Here is a 19,501-nt window from a genome sequence, read left to right on the forward strand (position 1 = left end):
TCCTCCTCCTCTTTTCTCTAAGCATGGTGTGGAATGTGGTGTTAAATGTCGTCCTTTCCATGCAACCGTGATACTTCCTCCTCTGTCAGCCTTGCTTTGCGCTCACCTTACCTGCTCCGGCTCCGTTCAGTCTCGCCTCCACAATCAGCCCCTGAGGCACAGTAACCCCCCCTCTGTTCCCCCTTTGCCACCCCATCCTCCTCACTTCCAGCCCTCGCTTGTTCCCTCTTTCCCCTCATCCCTCTGGCTCTAGGTAAACTCCCAGTCTTCATCTTTACCCTCCTTCTCTTGGGGGGCAGGTATGGAAAAGTGACATAAAGACAGAGATACTGTATATCCTCATGCAGAAAAACGTTGTGGTACATGTGTTACCATTATCAGCAAGGGTTAACGCAGCTTTCGCTCAGAGACTTTAGATGAAATGTATACCTGTGTGCACCCTCTCTAACACATGTATCACATATCAGCTGGCTCATATACAGCTGCCACTCATCAACCCCTAGAGCAAGGGTGACTCTTGACTCCAGTGAGGTCTTCAACATGTTTCGACACCTTTTTGAACGATACAGGTTACATTTTTCAAAATTTTAAATGGCAAACAATTCATAGAAAACTCCCACACACTGTCCAACTTGGAAAACAGGGGGTATTTATGTGCAACATTTTAGTAAAAGACCATCAATTGTCTACCGGAAGAAGGTCTAGTACCAAAATGTTGCAGATAAATATCCCCTTTCTTGCAAGCTGGACAGTGAGTGGGAGTTTTCTTTGAATTTTTTCCTGGCCACCTTGCCCTCCAATGCTCCTGTACCATGAAATACATGTGTGAAGCGATTATTCCATTTATTTTGAATTGCAACTAAAGCACTAAAGCTTTAAAAAAATGACAGTAACAGTGTCATATTTTTAACCTGAATCTGCAGTAAGCAAAGGCAGTTAGTTGTTGGGCCAGCGATTTCAGGAAAGTGTAAGGAAAGCCAGCCATGGTAATAGGACCAACACTTCGACTCAAAGGAAAAAAAGATCTTTTCAAATTGTTTTACAGACATTTGTGAAGTCCTTCTGGTTTCTAAAACAGATACACATTAAGTTTAATTGCTTGTTTGTTTGTTATTTTTGCACAAAAGACAATGAGCAGAGGTGGAGGGAGACTGATTTTACCTTGGCATTACATTTTCAGACTGTTGGCTGTGCACCGTTGAACAATGATTTACAGCCAAAAATGCCCCAAACACAGCAACTGGGGAAAAAAAGAGTGGACTCTGCAGATATACATGCATGGCCACTTTATTAGGTACACCTGTTAGTTCCAAGTTAGTCCCTTTTGCCTTCAGAACTGCCTTAATTCTTCATGGCATAGTTTCAACAAGGTGTTGGAAACATTCCTCAGAGATTTTGGTCCATATTGTCATGATAGCATCATGCAGTTGCAGCAGATTTGTAGGCTGCACATCCATGATGCCTATCTCCCCTTCCACCACATCAAAAAGGTGCTCTATTGGATTGAGATCTGGTGACTTGTGTTACAAGGTATGGTCTTCTGCTGCTGTGGCCAATCTGCTTCAAGATTCAACGTTTTGTGCGCTAAGAGATGATTTTCTGCACACCTTGGATGTAACGAGTGGCTATTTGAGTTACTGTTGTTTTTCAATCATCTCGAACCAGTCTGCCCATTCTTCTCTTACCTCTGACATCAAAAAAGCATTTTCATCCACACAACTGACCTTTTTCAGACCATTATCCTGTGGATGGTTGTGCGTGAAAATCCTAGCAGATCAGCAGTTTCTAAAATACTCAGGCCAGCCCGTCAGGCACCAACAACCATGCCACATATAAAGTCACTTAAATTCCATTTATTCCCCATTCTGACGCTCTGTTTGAACTTCAGCAAGTTGTCTTTACCACATGTAAATGCATTGAGTTGCTGCCATGTGATTGGCTGATTGTGTTAACAAGCAATAGAACAGGTGTACCTTATAAAGTGGCCAGTGAGTGTGTATAAAAACATTATGGATTATGGGTGATAATTGGTAAGGGATATTTTTGGATGGATATGTTGTAGAATCTTTGATGCTGACGAGGGATTGGTATGAGACATTGGACACTCAATGCACGCCTTTATTATTTGAGTAGCATTTCATCACTCAGGCACAGTGGACGCTCTGTTTTATGCTATAATAATTCATTTGATGAAGTGTCAGATGTGTAGCCATTTTTGTTGAATCATTTAACTGAATTTACTTCGTGAGAAATAGTATAAAGTAAGAAAAAAGAAATGGCACCCAATGGTGCAACTTCTACAATCATAGTTCAGTAGGGGTCATTTGAGTTACAGCATCATCAAAGTTTTTACAACAGCTAAGGTAATGGATAAATTCCTAGAAAGACAAACAGCCCTATTAGCATGGGTTAGCACACTTTGTTTGCAATGATAGCAAAACAGAAAAAAATTAGCCTGCTAATCCAACAAAACTGATGACTAAAGACAATCATATTACATTTTTGGAAGGTGAGGTCTTCAGCAAGCTGATGCAGAGCCAGAGTAAAAGCAACAATACAGACTAACAACAGCTAAAAGAGCCACGTATGAGACAACATGTCAATATAGAGGGTGTTACTAGGGCCGAAGGTTTTGAAAAATGAATCTAATTGCGATTTTTTTTTCCCCCAGAATTGCAATTGTGATTTGATATGCGATTATTACTAGGTTCCTCATCTCATGTAGTTTTCAACAAATTCAAGCAATAAATCATTCCATATTACTACCTAAATCTAGTCAGGGATACCTTTATCATACATTTGACAATTTTATTGCAAAATGGATCTACTTCAGTTTTACTTGGTGGTGAAAGCTCCGCTCTAGAGATGCTAGTCAAGCAGCTGCTTTGCCTTTCCAGGGAGTGCTTAGCTTGATGCCGCCATATGGATAGATGCAATTATTACAGCCTGCATTGCAAACAGTGAATTTATTCAGAAACAATTCAGCCATAGTAGCATGGATCTGAATATGAGGGTGCAACAAACAGCTTTAAGCTATAAAGGAGGAGGCTGGGGTGGAGGAGGTGAAGTTTTGCCAGCAGCAGCATGATTGGCTGTGGGTGCTGGGAGGCAATAATGGGTGTCAGCTGGCTATCAGTCAGTTGTGGCTAGGGGTATGACGTGAACAAGCGCTAAGCTTCATTGATATAAGCATGAACTAGGATACAATGATTAAATGATTTTGTCTCAAAAGTAGCATGTTTTGGTCTTTGGACAAGTTGACAGTGATTACAGAATTAAAGGGATATTTCAGTATTTTTGAAGTTGGGCCATATGAAATATGTCGCAGTAGAAGTGGCATTAGCTCCTATAAGAAGGACTCGCTGGTTGTCCTGGCCAGGAAGCTAGGATATACAACAAGGCGTGAGTACTCGATTTCTGAAAATACTATGAAGTCCCACCCCTTATTCTTAACAACCTTTGACTCTAGTCCAGGTCATGGTGACAGTATTGGCTCACGATTGTGAAGATGCACGTTGTTGTAATACTTGGTTCGTTTAGCTTTTCATTACATCAGCTCCTGTGTTCTTTCCCGCGCACGCTCACACATTCACACCCCATTAAGCCACCTCTCGTGCACATGGGTTTAAAAAACCTCAAAGACTGTAATGGCCGTCTCTCATTTCATTTAATCTGCCTAGAGGAAGGCCGGGAGGCGGCCCAGTAGCCCTGATTAATAATAGGCTTTGGAAACGCAGCCTCTCGCTTTGCCACACACTTGGGCTGCCTGGCTCGAAAACATACACAACCAGCCCTTCTTTTTCTGCAACTGCTTTCCAACTTTATCATCATGTGCTTTGAAAACCCCAGCATTTAGAATTTGTTTGACAAATTATCCAAAGAGGCGAGTCAAGTTATCAGGTTTAGGATGATTTAAGAAAAAAAGGTTTTCTATTTCTGAAATTTTAGAGTTATACGAACATCCAGGCTCAGGTCTTTTATCTTAGTCTCTGCCTCTGTATTGTCTTACTGTTGAAATTGCAGAATGATTGCTTGTGACACATTTAAACAGCTTAGGATGACGAGTACGGTGAAGGATTTGTAAACTTAACTTCTTTTATTTGACCAAATGTAAAGCTATAACTAATTTTATTAAGTTTCAGTGTCTTACTGTAAAATTTTGTGTGTTTCCAGGTGGTGCTGGAGTGTGTCCTGCAGAAAAACCTTGTATACAACAAGGTCAACCCCATCTTCCACCACTGGCGGATCAACGACAAGAAGTTCGGGCTGACTTTTCAAAGCCCAGCTGACGCCCGAGCTTTTGACCGGGGAATTCGTCGAGCTATCGAGGACATCAACCAGAGTATGTGTGCATTGGGGGTTAGTTAACTGTGGCTGAACGTGTGCAGTCGTTAAGGTTTTGGAATCCCCTGCAAGAGCTTGTGGTATTCTCTGAATGTCAGCAGCCTTGCAGCACATTAAAAAACAATATGGGTGAATGAACATGGGTGCATTCTGTTACTAGGTACCTACCGCCTGTGTTGCTGCCTGTTTGTCATTCACATGTAATGGCTGACCTGGCATGTGTTCTAGGACAGATGCATAGCGTTGATTAGCATCAATGACTTCCCTACTGCTACCTGCTCATTCACCCAAGCATGACCCCTCATGCGTTATCTTATCAGCGCCCAGCTGCCCAGATAAACTCTTCACTTCCTGGAGAGACTGCCAGGGCATTGCTATGCCCAGACAGTGGGAGATACGGGACGGGGGAGGGAGGGTTGTAAAAGACTAGGCTGGAAGGTGGGACATGAGGCAGGGTTAAAAACCTGAGGGGTGGGCTTTTGTGCTGCTTGTTCTTGCAGTGTTTTTAGCAGTATATGCAAACTAACTTGCCATGCCAGACTGTTTTGTATATGCACTGCATGGATATGTTTCACATTCATCATCTAGGAAGGCTCCTTTTGTAAAGGGAAAGACTGTTTTTTTTTTTCTTCTTTTTTTTTAGATTCTTGGATTGTGATTAAACAAACTTTTGCTCTTGTCACTTTCATGACGGGCAAATCAAAGTGAAAAGTAAGGCTGTACGCACGTGTAGCTCCAGGAAGCTGGACTGGCAATCACTACTGTGTCTATCAACAGTGAAGCATGATGTGGGTTAAACTTATGCCAAGGCCTCTTTTCTACAGCTACATCCAAGCTTATCACTACCAACTTACATTACAACCTTCCTTTCCCCGTTACTATCGCCAACTCCTGCTGAAGCAGGTCAGCAGAAGAGCAAAAACATCTTTCATGAAAAGCTTTCAGTGCTGCTCTTTGCTCTTCTATTATATAAAAAATTGTGGTGAAGTTCTCATAAAAACGCTGCTATACTAAAGCTACGTCCAAGCTAACGGCTCCACTAAGTGGAAGCCATTGCTATCGGCTCACAATTACAACTAAACCCTACCTGTAGCTCCTACATTGTTCTCCTCAAATGACACTAATTGGTCTGAACCGTGCTCTGTTCTGCACAAACGGTGTGGTCTGGAACTTTTCGAGATGGATTTGCCTGATGACAGACATGGAGCCTGGCCGATCCATTGCTTTTGAAAAGTTCTATGTTAACAGAAATGACCTTATTTAACACGACTTTAACTGCTGGACCCCCAGTTACAGTTTGGTGTGAATTTGGGGCAAAAGATTTGCATCACAGCAGAAGAGAACTGCTCACTAGTGAGGTTTGCATGGCCAGTGCAATCATTGAGAGCAATATTTGGCATTTAGCTGATAATCAGTATCAGCATTTTATTTTACAGATATCGGCCCTGAAAAACAAATATCGGTCCACCCCTAATAAATACATCCATGACAGCTAGCATTGATAGAAAGGCAAAAACTTTTCTTATGTTGTTTACTCTGTAGTCTTGTACACCACTTTGGATTTTTGCGGTGTCATGTCTTGCTTCCTGTAACTGGGACAGGCGGAGGTAAGGGACATGAGATTTCAGGGGCCCTGGAATTTTTTAGAACATTTCACAAATGCATGAGTGAAGGAAAGATTAGATTTGGATGCACGATATTATTGGCATGATATTGTTATCGGCAGATTGGCTTAAAAAAGCTAATTATCACTCTCAGCAGATATGAAAATGTCTGCTCATACAGTCTGTATTTTGGCTGTAAAAATCTGCCTATATCAGCTGTAAATATTGGCTATACAAACAAATAAGTTAGTGGAGTTTAAGGCTGGACTAAATGGATCTTCTTCAGCTGAAGTCTTTCTTTATTCATCATCCTTCCTTACACTTTTAAGTGTGTTTTAAGGAATGCATTGGTTCGTTCTTAGATGTTCATTCTTGTATGTTTTAAGGACTGAAGTTTTTGGTCAGAACTACATTTAAATATCGGTATCGGCTAAAATTAATTTGTAAATAACACATCAGATATTGGCAAGTATCCAGTCATCCCTGATTTGGTCTGTCTTTTTTTTAAGCTAAGCTCAGTATCCCACTTGGTTGGAGTTCAGCCTGACAGTTTAGTTAGCAGCTTTGGGCCCTGATAAGCATTATTTTTCAGCACAGTGCCAGAGGTTGCAAAGTCATCCAATTAGCAGGAGAATCGCCAGCTCAGCAATCTGCCACCCAGCCCCGTGTTACACAAGAGGCTGGCTGGCTCGTTCGGCAGCTATAATCTCTTTTTACTCTGTGGACCTGGGAACCCTGGGGAGCACAAAGGAGGCACCGCAGAACATATCGTAAAAGCTTTATCACTGCTGGGAATCAGTCGCTCCTCTTCCACCACAAGCATTTTATCAGAGATTTTAACTTCCTGGGCACAGGTCCGCACATAGTCGAGGTAAAAGGTTATCATGGCTGGCTTTGTAGATGACTCTGCCTGTGAATAAGGCTGAAAATGGAGTGCATAGAAGCATTGATTGCTGTAAACATAACACTATGATAATCAAAGGATGATTTTGTGATTTCTCAGGTCAGGGCTGCTTTGATGGTGGTTGGCAGTGGTTTCATAATTTTTTTTATGTTAAAAAAAATGAATAGAAAATTCAGCAGACCATATTTTGATGGTCTGTAATCATTCTCGTGCTAAAGCGTCCTTTCTTATGTAAATATTTGCTGTAGTTTTGGTACTCTTGTATTTCAAAGTGAGTATTTTGGGATTTTGCAGCATTGTGAAGGAGTCTCATTTAACTCTTGCAGCTCTTGCTCTCTGTTTCCTGTCTTTTGGACCAAACATTTAACAGAGAAATAAACAGAAGATAAGTAAACATCTGTTGTTGCTGGTCATTGTGATATCCTCTCCACTCATCCAGAGAATGGACAGTTTCTGTCTAACACACTAACTCTTCCTGTGAGTGTCAGCTGCAGCAGGTGATAGAGAGAGAATTTCATCTCCCTTCTGCCTTCACTTCTCTCTCTTTCCTTCCTGTTGTCCTCCACTGCCTCCTCTCTCCTCTCCTGGCATCTTGTGTATTCTGCCGGTGTTGTTGTGTAATGCCTCTCTTCAGCTCAGGCGGGCAGGTTCTTCTGTATTCCTGTTGCATCGTTCTGCTGCCGGACTGCTGCGTGAGTGTGTGTTGGGGGGAGCAGCGAGAAAGAGAGAGAGAGAGCGCACGTGTGTGTATCAGTCTTGCAGTCCTTTGTTGCTATGGCAACCCCAGGCACATGGCTCAGGCAGCTTCGAGGCCCAACACCACCAAAGTCGTGCTGCAGGAAGCATCTTCCTTTCTGTAGTGGAGAAATGCCTACACACATACACACCTTTTTTTCAGTGTGACATTCACAGACAGGCTGATGGACTGAATGAGTTTGACACAGTGGAGTGAATTCTTTCATCCTCACTGCACTTGGGCTGCGCAGTTAATCACAATTCACTGTTATCGCAATTTGAGCATTTGTAGTAAACACATTGGAATAGTGTGATTTTTTTGTGTGATAAAAATACTTTTCCCCAAGAAATAGACAAACACTAAATCGACAAAAGCATTCAGACATGGACTGTAAGGACATTTGTAAGGAAATTTGTTTATCTGTAAAAATTTAAATTGTATGTTTGAAGGACTGAAGTTTTAGGCTTGACGTACATGTGAATATTGGTATTTATTTAAGTATTGGAAAAAAATTAATTTTAAATGCAGTCATATTGGATATCAGTAAAAATCCAATATCATGCATCCCTACTACTACTACTACTACTACTACTCCAGACATGCAGCTGAAAGAGCATAAGGCAAAAAGCAGATCATAGGCCTTAACAAGTGTGCTAGGCTTCTGGTCATACTGAACTACCATCTTTTTCCCTGTTTAGTTAAATATTGTTATTCTGGTTATTGCAGAGCTGCATCAAAACAGATTTGGGGACATATGTGTTCTAGTTGATATGTAAAAAATGTTGCATTCTAAATTCGTTTTTTGATTTTTCACTGTCATTGTTGAACCTTGTCTCCCACCTTGCAGAATAAAGCAACGCTCTTGGAAAACTCTTGCACTTAAATCATACAAGATGTTTTATTTGCTGACCTCTGTGAGCATTTTAAGATGTCAACACTTTACTATAATCCTAATGCTGAAAATGGTTAAAATGTTATAAAAGAATTAAGTAGAACTTAGCAGAGCTATTTTCTTGTAGGACTTTTATAATACAGTGTTGCATAGTATTTTATATCAAATAACCACAGTGATATTTATTAGACACAGGGGTGTTCAAAGTGTAAGATGTCAGCCTAATTTTTTAGCACAAAAGGGTTGATAAAAGTAGCATTTTCTGGTGAAATATCAGTAACACAAGTGTCTTTCTTGAGTTACACAATTGAAAGTTTTGTTCTCTTTGTTCATGAGAACCAGTAGCATGGTCAGCCTGATACATGAGATATGTAGCTCAGCCTCCAAGTCTGTCATACACAATGGTTTAGATCCAGAATTTGCTTGTGATGTAAAAGCCAAGGTCAGAATGAATTCAGTTGTAACATTTATATTTATATGGAAACTCAAGCATGTCCCAATGACACTAAGAAGCTTCCACTTCCCCTTTAGATAATGCTAGTGTGTGGGGAAAAAAAGCGGATTTACTATAAACATGTACTAACATTGGAGTCAAACAGTTTCGAGAAATATAATCTAATTATATATCACATATCGATATGGGTATGAGTGTGTCAGATGTGTGATTTCCTTTCAGTTTCAATAACTTTTTTTGTCTCTTTATTCTGAAACCATTCAATACAGTGAAATAACTTTATTATTTAACTGTAACTTTAATGAAAATCATTGCTAATCCTCCCTTTCTTTGTTTTCCTTCTATCCTCCAGGTTGTCGGTCGTTTGGGGAAGGGGATACACCTGAGGATGGACTACCGGTGAGTAAAACTGAGTTTAGCGATTCTAGCTGAAACAGAAAAAAGCACAGTGAAAATGGACATGTGTCGTCTCAGACTTCTCTGTTTGACTGCTGAAAATCAAACATATTAAAGAAATCATAGTGTGTTTTTAATTCATCATCTTTGTGTTGCAGAGTGGGAAATTGATCATTGTAATGTCATAGGGCAAGAAGTGTGGGTTTTCAACAGAGAGATTTATCGCTCAGCTTTTCACGCCCTTTTAAATAGGATGCAGGTCATAGCTAGAACCTGAGCCATAAGTCTGATGTGTCCCACCCAGGCACTGACACCTGCCTTTGTTTTCCAACAGTTGTTCTTGGAGATTTACAGGTGTTTAAAGCGGTGCCAGCCAGACCCTGAGGTGAAGCTGGGTGTTGGCCAGCAAATGTGCTTGAGCAGGCTTAGCTGTCTCTATCAATCTAACTCGCTAGCTGTCCCTCTACTTACAATGATGCCGATATGATAACTATCGCCTCAGGAGCTCTTCAAAAGGCAGCTTGTTGAGAATATTTTGTGATTTCTCCAAAAGGAGTATGTCTCGTCATGAACTGGGTCTCTTTTGTTCAGTTTCTGAACTGTTGTATCTTTTACATATCCGCCCAGTCCTGTCCTGTTGTGCTTATTATAATGTGTGGTTAAAAAGTGCCTGGTTCTTTCTGACAGAGCAGCAGCAGGTATATAGCTCAAGTCTACACACCCATGTTTATTTATGTAAGATATGAGGCCTTTTACAGAAACGCCAGTCACCTGTTCTACTTGTGATTGCAAAGTAGGTGAAAAGACACCTTCAGGGACTTGTAAACACAGTTGGATTCAGTACCTGGCAATGAATTCCAGCACATGCGAGAAACCTGTAATAGTTGCTACCTTTGTGGGATGATTGATAAATAACTGTTGACTTTTTTGGAGAAGTGTTTATTCAGCTTTAGTCATTTTTAGACTGTAGTTTGTAGGAGTGTAACAGCACTCATAATTCATGCATGGTATGTTTTTTTTTTTTTCAATTAATCACTTTTGCCTCATTCAAGATGATAGTTGACAAATGAGAAAAGACAATGGGTCTCTGTATTTATAAAGGCTTATACTCCACAGGTTTTCTAACATAAGTATATTTTGAATTTGCATTTCAGTCTGAATGGCACAACACTTGATTTGAAATTCAAAAGAAAGCCTATTAGATGGTTATCTAAATGTTTCCTTAACCATGTTTGGGAATCATCTTTGCTGATACGCCGATCGGTATGGCTGATAATGTGACGTCATAATTAAGTGCACGCAATGACACCAGACGTGCGCCAACAACGAACTCAACATGTCGGCTGTGTAGGAGAAGTTTGAGATGTGGGAACAAGACAGCAAAGTAGCTGTTTGCATCGCTTGTAAAGTACATGTGATGCGAGGAGGACTCGACAATAAGCCTTATTATGCACCTAAAAAACCATCACCCTGATGACTACTAGGACTTTCTTAAGGTAAAGAATGACAAAACTTTGTACCAGGGAAAACTCGTCAACAGCCTCTACTTAAGTCACTCGACAACACTAAAAATTACAGCACCGACCACCCGAAGGTAAGAAGCTGAACAGGAAAATCACTGAATTTATAGCTCTTGATAATCAGCCTTTCAGCATGTTAGAATGTACGGGCTTCCGCGGGCTAATGATGCATTTAAATCCCTGCTACGTTACACCTATCAGGCGCTTATAGCCTTACCTGAACTGCAAAGCTGCGTTTCCAGTCACGTAGAGAAGCTCCTCGTTATACCATGGATATATGGACATGAAGTGTTTGTCCTGTTAGCATGTTGAGCCTCACTGCCTCAGTGGATATGAGGATTTCACTCTTAAAAAGCCTGTCCTACACTCACAGGTGTGCTCACTCAGTCGCAGTTGCAGCCGCTTTTGATAACATGTTTCAGATATGGAAAACAGAGAAAAAGAACATGCATGTCGTGCTAGGTGACAGTGTGCGAAACACGGCAGAAGCAGTAAAGGACTTCTGTGTGCCAAGTATGTATGGCGTACACTCTGCAGGTGTCCTGTCTCCAGCATAGAGATGTGGATGTCACTGTGTTGTTACAGAGCTGTTTACAGTGAAATCCCCTTTAAACTTGGTTGCTTAGTTAGTTAGTGCTGTATAAAGCAGAATCAGGAGAACGACTTCAGTTGAATTTTTTTTAGGTTTATTAGTTTTCTTTTGTTCATCTCGAGTCTCTAAAATTTTCATATCATATTTTCAATCATATTTAAGCTCTGAACTATAGCTAGATTTTTTTGGATTGAAGCATCTGTCTTTCTGTTGTTGTTATTTAAAGCCGTTTGTAAGGAGTATCTCAGGGAGCCATCCTGCAAACTGGCTGAATAATAAGGAAAATCAATCTAAATGTATAAGCTATTTCCTTTTTTTGCTACCGGGAGCTCATCGTCAGCAGGTTATTTTGCTGCTGTTTTTTGCCCTCAAAGCTGTAGTTGACTTTGGCTGTACTGTTAGAAATACATGTAGCATGTAATGCGCATGTAACCCAAGGACATTACTGTAAGTTTTTCATTAGTGTATGGCTGTATTTGGAAAAACAATACATCCTTCATTTCTAATTGAAAAAAAAAAAAAAAAAAAAAAAAAAAAAAAGTTTTGTCAGTTTGTAAAAAAAATAGACTACCAATACTTAGAAAAAAAATATTTGTAGTACAGGATGGAATTGGTGTTTTTTACAGTGGAAAAAATGTAATTAAATATCGGTATCAGCCAAAATGAGTTTTAAAATATCGGTTGTCGGCAAAAATCCAATATTATGCATCCCTACTTTTAATTTTTCACATCCGGGGGATGTGTGGGTGGAGTTCTTTTAAATCATGCCGTTGGTCTGAGTGTTTGGATGTGTTAAGTAATGTTTGGGTGTTATCTGTTGTACAGTGATCGCTGCTGGTTCTTTTGGCCATATGCCTGGCGTTGTTTTTGTGACACATTGGCACGATGAGTGAAGTTGTCCACTGGGATAGAATTCTCATATATGACTTTAGGTCTTCCTTAAAGTTGCTCACCTGTAGTTTAACCATATATATTGTAGAACAATACTGACACTTGTAAAGTTTTAAATATAACTTTATTTGAGTTCAACTGTCAGTTATGCTGTGTATTTTACTTTATTAAAGAGGTGTGACTTTACCTGAACACATCCTGATTGGAGATTTATTTTTTGTTGTTCTTGTTAATAAGGAAAGATCATACTTTTCTGTACAACTCCTGAGTAACTACTCAGTTACCAGAGTAACTGTACTTTTACTTGAGTACAGTAGCTGTGCACTTTTTTACCTCTGACCCCTACAATATTTTTATCTGATGTCAGCTGTAAATATTGGCCTAATAAGTTTAAGAATGGGTTTTAAAGACTAAAGTTTTAGGTTAGAGCTAAACTTTTAAAATTGCCATTTGTAAATATTGCCTTATCTTATATCTGCAAAAATCTAATCCCTAATTAAAAACAAGAAAGTGCCACTTTTGTTGTGCTGGTCTTGCTTGGTTTTGACCATTGGCAACCCTAATTTGTCCTAAGAGATCAAACCCAACCTACTACCAACTCTACAGTAAACCTTACAGTTTCGTTTTATGCTTCTGTAATAGGAACAAAAAACTGAATGCATAGGAATCAAGTTAAAGCCACTACTCACAGCAGCAGTTTCCCCCTGTTTCCAGTCTTAATACTTACTCATGCAAACAAGGAAGAGGCCATCAATAGCTTCACATGAATTGAGATAAACTGATCAACAACAAAGCTATGAAAAAGACCTATTAAAATCCCAACCTGTTCTTTTTAGCTTAATCCTTCTAGCTCCAAGGCTTTTATGGAGTTTTAAAGAGACACACCAAACCAGTTAGAGTGTTCCTGGTCTATGAGGCAGTAAAAGTCAACTGCCCAACAAAACCTCGGTGTACTCAACTGATAAGAGAAAACTTCCTGCCCTGCTGAATTAGACATGGAGGTTTTACTGTGGCATTCAGGAAGGAGAAATATTCACTTTGTTCTTGTGGTGGTACGGATAATTTCTGTCAGTGGGTCATCACAGCTGAGAGGGGAGTTTGTGCAACCACTTTTTTACACGGGTGAAATGAGTTTCATGTGCATAAAATGTTTTTGAGTGAGAGGAAGAATCCCGTAAGGGAGCTCTTGCAGTGACTTAGCCACAGTTAAGTTAATTTATGTTTTCATTTATTATCATATCATAAGTTATCCTGCAAACCTGTCCCCTAGAAGTGTCTGGTGTACCAAAAGCTCCAACTTGAAAAAGCAAGCAAGTTTACTGAAATCTCCAAAGTTCTGTCACCACCTGCCTAGCATCCTAAATCCTGCATATCGATGGAGAGGAAGGAGAGTAGAGGAAAGAGAGCTGCCTTCCTCTTCCTGTGGCGAAGTTCCTCTGAATCAGTCTGAACATACAGGAAATCCAATGGCACCACTGTTGCTAGGCAGCAGGAGGGTTGCAACTGGGGGGGGGGGGGGGGGGTTGAAGGGGGTGTTCACAAGGTTCAGTGAGTGAGCCACCGAGGGTGTCACCATGGTGATTTGGCATCTGAATGTTGCGGTCAGAGACCTGGGCTACATAGAAAGAGAAGTGAAATAAAGTAGCACATACCAGCATACAACAAGGTGTGATATTAACTGTTTGTGATTATACTATAACACAAAGTTTCCACTGCAGCTCCTTCTAGAAACACCAGACTTCGGCCTGGTTGAGATTCTTGTCTCACCAGCATGTAAGGTCACCATCAAACCTTGTAGGCATTCAGGCACCCGTAAAAAATTCATGATAGCCTCGCATTTCAGCAGTTATTGGTGTGTTGTATCTGGCATGTTATTGTGTATACGTGTGCATATGTGTGTCAATGTGGATGCGATCAAGACGGACTTCTCCACCCACATCCTGCCCGCTGAGGCTCGGCACCCTCTTTTATGCCCTTCACAAGCTTACCACATTCTTCCTCTCACTCACAAACATTTTATGCACATGAAACTCATTTCACCCGTATAAAAAAGTGGTGGCACAAACTCCCCTCTCAGCTGTGATGACCCACTGACAGGAATTATCCGTACCACCACAAGAACAAAGTAAATATTTCTCCCTCCTGAATGCCACAGTAAAACATCCACGTCTAATTCAGCAGGGCAGGAAGTTTTCTCTTATCAGTTGAGTACACCGAGGTTTTGTTGGGCAGTTGACTTTTACAGCCTCATAGACCAGGAACACTCTAACTGGTTTGGTGTGTCTCTGTAAAACTTCATAAACACTTTAGAGTTAGAAAGATTGAGCTAAAAAGAACAGGTTGGGATTTTAATAGGTCTTTTTCATAGCCTTGTTGCTGATTTATATATCTTAATTCATATAAAGCTATTGTTTGCCTCTTCTTAGTTAGTATGAAGGCTGGAAACACAATTCACAAACCAGCACTTCTTTTTATTTGTTAACAACTATTTTTTATATAGTATATATTTCATATATTTTAACACCCAGATTGTAGATTTACACATTTAATTTAAGAATATGGCTTTTAAACTCTTATTACATAGACAGTTTGGAATGAAAATTTAAGCTTTGGAGTTGGTGTCGGTTGATTTTGATCCCTTAGGACTAGGGATGCACGATTTTGGATATTTACCGATATCTACAAATTAATTTTTGCTGATACCAAAGTTTAAATGTAGATCAGACCTTGAGAATGAAAAAATTAACACATTTCTGTCCTAAAGACACACTTTAAAGTAGGGTTGATTGATTTGGGAAAATCATCTAATTGTTTTTTTTTTTTTTTTTTTAACCCAATATTGCGATTGCAATTAAACAGTTTTTATTTCTTAGGTTCCTCATCATGCATTTTCCAACAAAAACAAGAAATAATTCATTCTATACTGTAGCCAACACAGTATTAGTTTAGATATTAGATTTATATTACATATTGACAATTGTGTAAAATATGTAATTGTAATGATTTTGACTCATTTTGCAAATTGGTTAGGAACTGTTGTATTAAAGGGAATGATTATGTTTATATAATTCACATATTTAACAAGAAAAAAATACAAAAATAAGGAAAATAGGATTTTTAACACTATTCTAAAATTATGCTACTAGAATAAGTACATGATATGTAAAGTATAACATCTCTGCTGCAAGTAGAGTGCAAGAAGTTTCAAACTGGTCTTTTGACACAAATTTCAGGTTAAAGAAATATTGCACCTTCTGCGATTCGAAAATAGCAGCAGGCCATTTGCAATTTAATCTAATTTGCGATTAATTTTCCAGCCCCACTTTAAAATATGATAATAGATAAAGAAAAACACTTCAACTGACAGGTCTGTTGGTTCAGCCTCAAACTTCATTAACTTATGTGTTCATATGGACAATATTTACAGCTGAACTGGGCGGATTTTTTATATCGCTTTAAATATCAGCTAAAAATTTCACATCTGTCAATACAGATTACTTAATTTTTAAGCTAATAGGGCTGTTTATTGGCAATCTGATATGCATTGTGATACAGGGGTGCTGATATGATCTGTTGCGATACATGTATGATTACTATGTAATATTAAATCAATATAAAACAGAATATAATAGAACCAAATTAAGTTGTTCTTAAGATACAGAAATACAAGCATGTTAAGACTATTAATGAAAAATATAGTCCTCCATCATCTAGCATTACAACTTTCTTTGTACAATCTGAGGATTAAGATGAAGAGGGCTCACAAGCTCTTTTTCATCTAAAGAGAAGAGGAGAAGGAATGTCTGCTGCCCACTAGTGTTTGGAGGTTGAATTACAACACAAAACTACTGAAAGAAAGGGAAATTTTAATCAATAAAATAGTGATACAGCACTTTAGCGATTTGATGAAGTACCATGCTGCGAAATATTGCAATATTTTAGTAAATAGATTTTTTCACTCTATATGCTAATATCTGCCAATACTGATATCATGCTAATAATGTTGTGCATCCCAACTTAGGACATACAAGGGTTGCCAAATGGTCAAAACCAAGCTGTTTTAATTCCAGTTTTGATACCACAGCAATAAAAAAAACATCCTAGGAACCCAGTGTCTGGTAGATTTTTGTTAGCAATATAGTTGCAAAATAGTTGGCAAACTTCTGCAGTGTCTCCCTGCAGCCACAGTGAAGTAAAATAAAAACACCACTGCTTCTTAATGTCTCATTTCACATTAAAAAACTCTCAGACAGCTCAGTGAGCAAGTCAGAAGTCATCTGCACCTTGAGTTGTTAAATATTTACTTTTTACCATTACCTTAATGACCTTTTCAGTCTATAACAAGTTCCTTTTTCCATGGTAAAATCCATGTTATAATCTTTGGTCCTAACGAGATTAAACACAATCAGCTTTGGAAAATCTGTGATAAGACCTGCAGTTTTTTGACAGATCTGGACAAAATTGCACCAATACTTTTGTCACATTTGTGCACCAAAACATTCCCCATGTACATGTGCAGGTTAGACAGTACTTCTTTCATACACAGAAGCTTGATTGATTATTTAGGCTGATATTTATCATTTGGTTGATTTTATGTATTGCTAATTATTTTACAGATATCAAAAAATGCATCTGCTTTAGCTCAACTCTCACGTCTAATGTCCCACCCACAGTACTATCTGATTGGCTATCAGCCAATCAGTACTGAAACCTGGGTGCCACTGACACAGTGCGCTTATGGCATTTCTTCCCATTTTCCAGCTGCTACTGTGTTGCTTGGTGCTGTTTCTCATATGTTGTTAGCTGAAGCTAAATTTTTCATTTGGCTTTAGTTTTTGGATGATGCCAAAGATGGGTTAGATTTGTTTGTCATGATAAATGCTTGTAGGCTCTGAAAAACTAACACTGGTTGACTGGTAATTCAGATAATGACTAAATATCAAGTGCTTTCTATGTTATTGATTATTAATAAAAGGGACTGCATCATTTTAAACACTAGTCATGTGTTTGTTACTTTGTCTCTAGTCTCTTCGCCAAACTTTGCTTATCAGCAGTAGCCGGCTAAAGCAGCACATTTAAGGATGCATAATAGTGCTATCTTTGTCATATATTTCTCAGGATAAAGTGAATAAAAGCATTTCTAAAATGATCAAAGTGTTATTTTAATCCTCAAGGCAAGGTTTTTATGGAGCTGTGTTGAGAAAGCCTTACCAGAATAGTGTTGTGGTCTTTTTTATTTGTTTTTTTTACCAACCACTAGCTGTAGCTTCATACCTAGCTTTTACACATGAGAGAGAATTTAAACTCCTGGCTGCAAACCCAATAAATTCAGTCATTTTGATAAAGGGACACATGTGGAGTAGCCTTGAACTTGTTTGTTACTCTTTTCTTTATGAGCTAATGAGACAAAGATGACAAACACTACTCAGGATTTGCCACATTGAGCCAAGCCTGTTTCTAAAGTGTGAGAAGCACATGTATAAAGATGTAAACCATCAAACGCCTGCATATGCACATCATCTTTTCCCTTCTCCTCTGAGATTCAGCATGACCTGCATGTTTCCAGCATGTGGGCTGACCCCTGGCCCTCCCTGTCCCGAGCCCCCCGTGCCTTTCAGGGCGGAAGTGCATGGATCCCTGATGTTGGTGTGGTGCCAGGTTGCCCCTGGCTCCCAACACCTCCATCCCCTCTCTCTCCTCTCCACTCGTCTCCTCTCCTCTCTCACCCAGCCACATCTCCAGGGTCAGCTCAGCTCCACATTGGCCCCCACGCATGCCTTTGAATGGTGGGGCTTAGTCAAGCGCTTTAAAAGGAAGCCCAAGTCTGTTTCCCATTTCAACCCCACCCCCACCCCTCGCTCCTTTCTTTCTTTCTCTCACATACACACACAGCTGTCATCTGGCTTTTTAAGTTCTGTTCTGCATTTCTCCAGCTGGAGCTGGTTTATGACATTCCCTCGGCAGACTCTTTGGCCTCTCTCTCTCCCCCTCTCTCTCTATCGCACACACACACGACTACAACACAAAGTCATTTTTTCCTGCTCTGTTCTTTCTCTTCTCTCCCTCAACTGTCTCCTGTTCCTCACATTTCCCTGCAGACGCTCTAGATGTGTGTTACACCACTTGGTATGTTTGGAGGCAAAGAAGGAGAAAAGTCACACACATACACACACCATGTGTTTGCAGTCTGGGGTTAGGGAGGGGGGCAAGCAAAGGAGAGAGAGAGAGAGAGAAGGGAAAGAAAGAAGAGAAAGAGAGGAAAAAAAGAAGTCAAAGGAAGCATCTCTTAGCAACCACAGGACAGTAATTACTGTAGCAGCAGCTGGGAGCAAACCAGATTTCCGCTGTGCGTTAAAGGACTGGCGTGGGCTACTTTACACACGGCACTGACTAACCAGAGCCAGCAGCCTCCTCCACACGCAGAGCAGAGAGAGAGAGAGAGGGAGGAAGAAGGAGAAGAGAGGGAGGAATAACCCTGCCTTGATGAGGTCGGGGTGTGTGTGGGAAAAAGACTGTTAGCTAGTGTGTACAAGCTTTACATACAACTCCAGTCCCTTAAAAGTTGGGACAATTTTCAAGATGTAAATAAAAACAGAGTAACAATTTGAAGGGGTTGCACGTCGCTGGATTCCCGCCGATACAAACTCATTTTTGCTGATATTGGTACCAGTATGTACACGGTTGTGCCTAAAACTCCACAAAAGTAATGGTCACCTTAGAGATGGACAATAATTATTGAATATTCAGTCACTACCTTTAAAAGAAGAGAATTCCATGCAACTATCTTAATTTTAAACTATATTTTTCTAACATTTTACCAGTGCCTGTTTTTAATACCACCAGGCAGTGACTGTAGTGCATCTGAAAGCTGTTTGCTAACTGCCATTAAATGACAAAAGAAGAAGAAGAAGAAAGCAGTAATCAAACCAGTGACACAACCCAGATGCTATGAAACTAAACAATTAAACCACTGGTTCCCAAACTGGGGACCTGGACACCATAGGGGGAGGCTTTGTCTGCTCTTAGGTTGTCAAAATTACATTGCCACGTATTTACTAATATCATAATACAGTTCTTGAATAGTTAAAACAGGTTGGCATTCAGCTTTCTTTAGATACAAGTTTGAGGGGGCTCTAAGGAAAATGTACTGAACCGCTGAATTTAAACT

General features: G+C 39.8%; 1 protein-coding gene across 1 annotated transcript in view; it reads left to right on the forward strand.

Annotated features, from left to right (window-relative positions):
* spred1 (sprouty related EVH1 domain containing 1) overlaps nucleotides 1-19,501 on the forward strand; it is a 52,049-nt gene that overhangs the window by 22,865 nt on the left and 9,683 nt on the right. The window contains exons 3-4 of the mRNA XM_041812371.1: nucleotides 4,174-4,342; nucleotides 9,287-9,333. Coding sequence (XP_041668305.1) covers nucleotides 4,174-4,342; nucleotides 9,287-9,333 — 216 coding nt within the window. The remainder of the gene's footprint in view (nucleotides 1-4,173; nucleotides 4,343-9,286; nucleotides 9,334-19,501) is intronic.

Source organism: Cheilinus undulatus, linkage group 18, assembly GCF_018320785.1.
Source record: "Cheilinus undulatus linkage group 18, ASM1832078v1, whole genome shotgun sequence".
Lineage (NCBI taxonomy): Eukaryota > Metazoa > Chordata > Actinopteri > Labriformes > Labridae > Cheilinus > Cheilinus undulatus.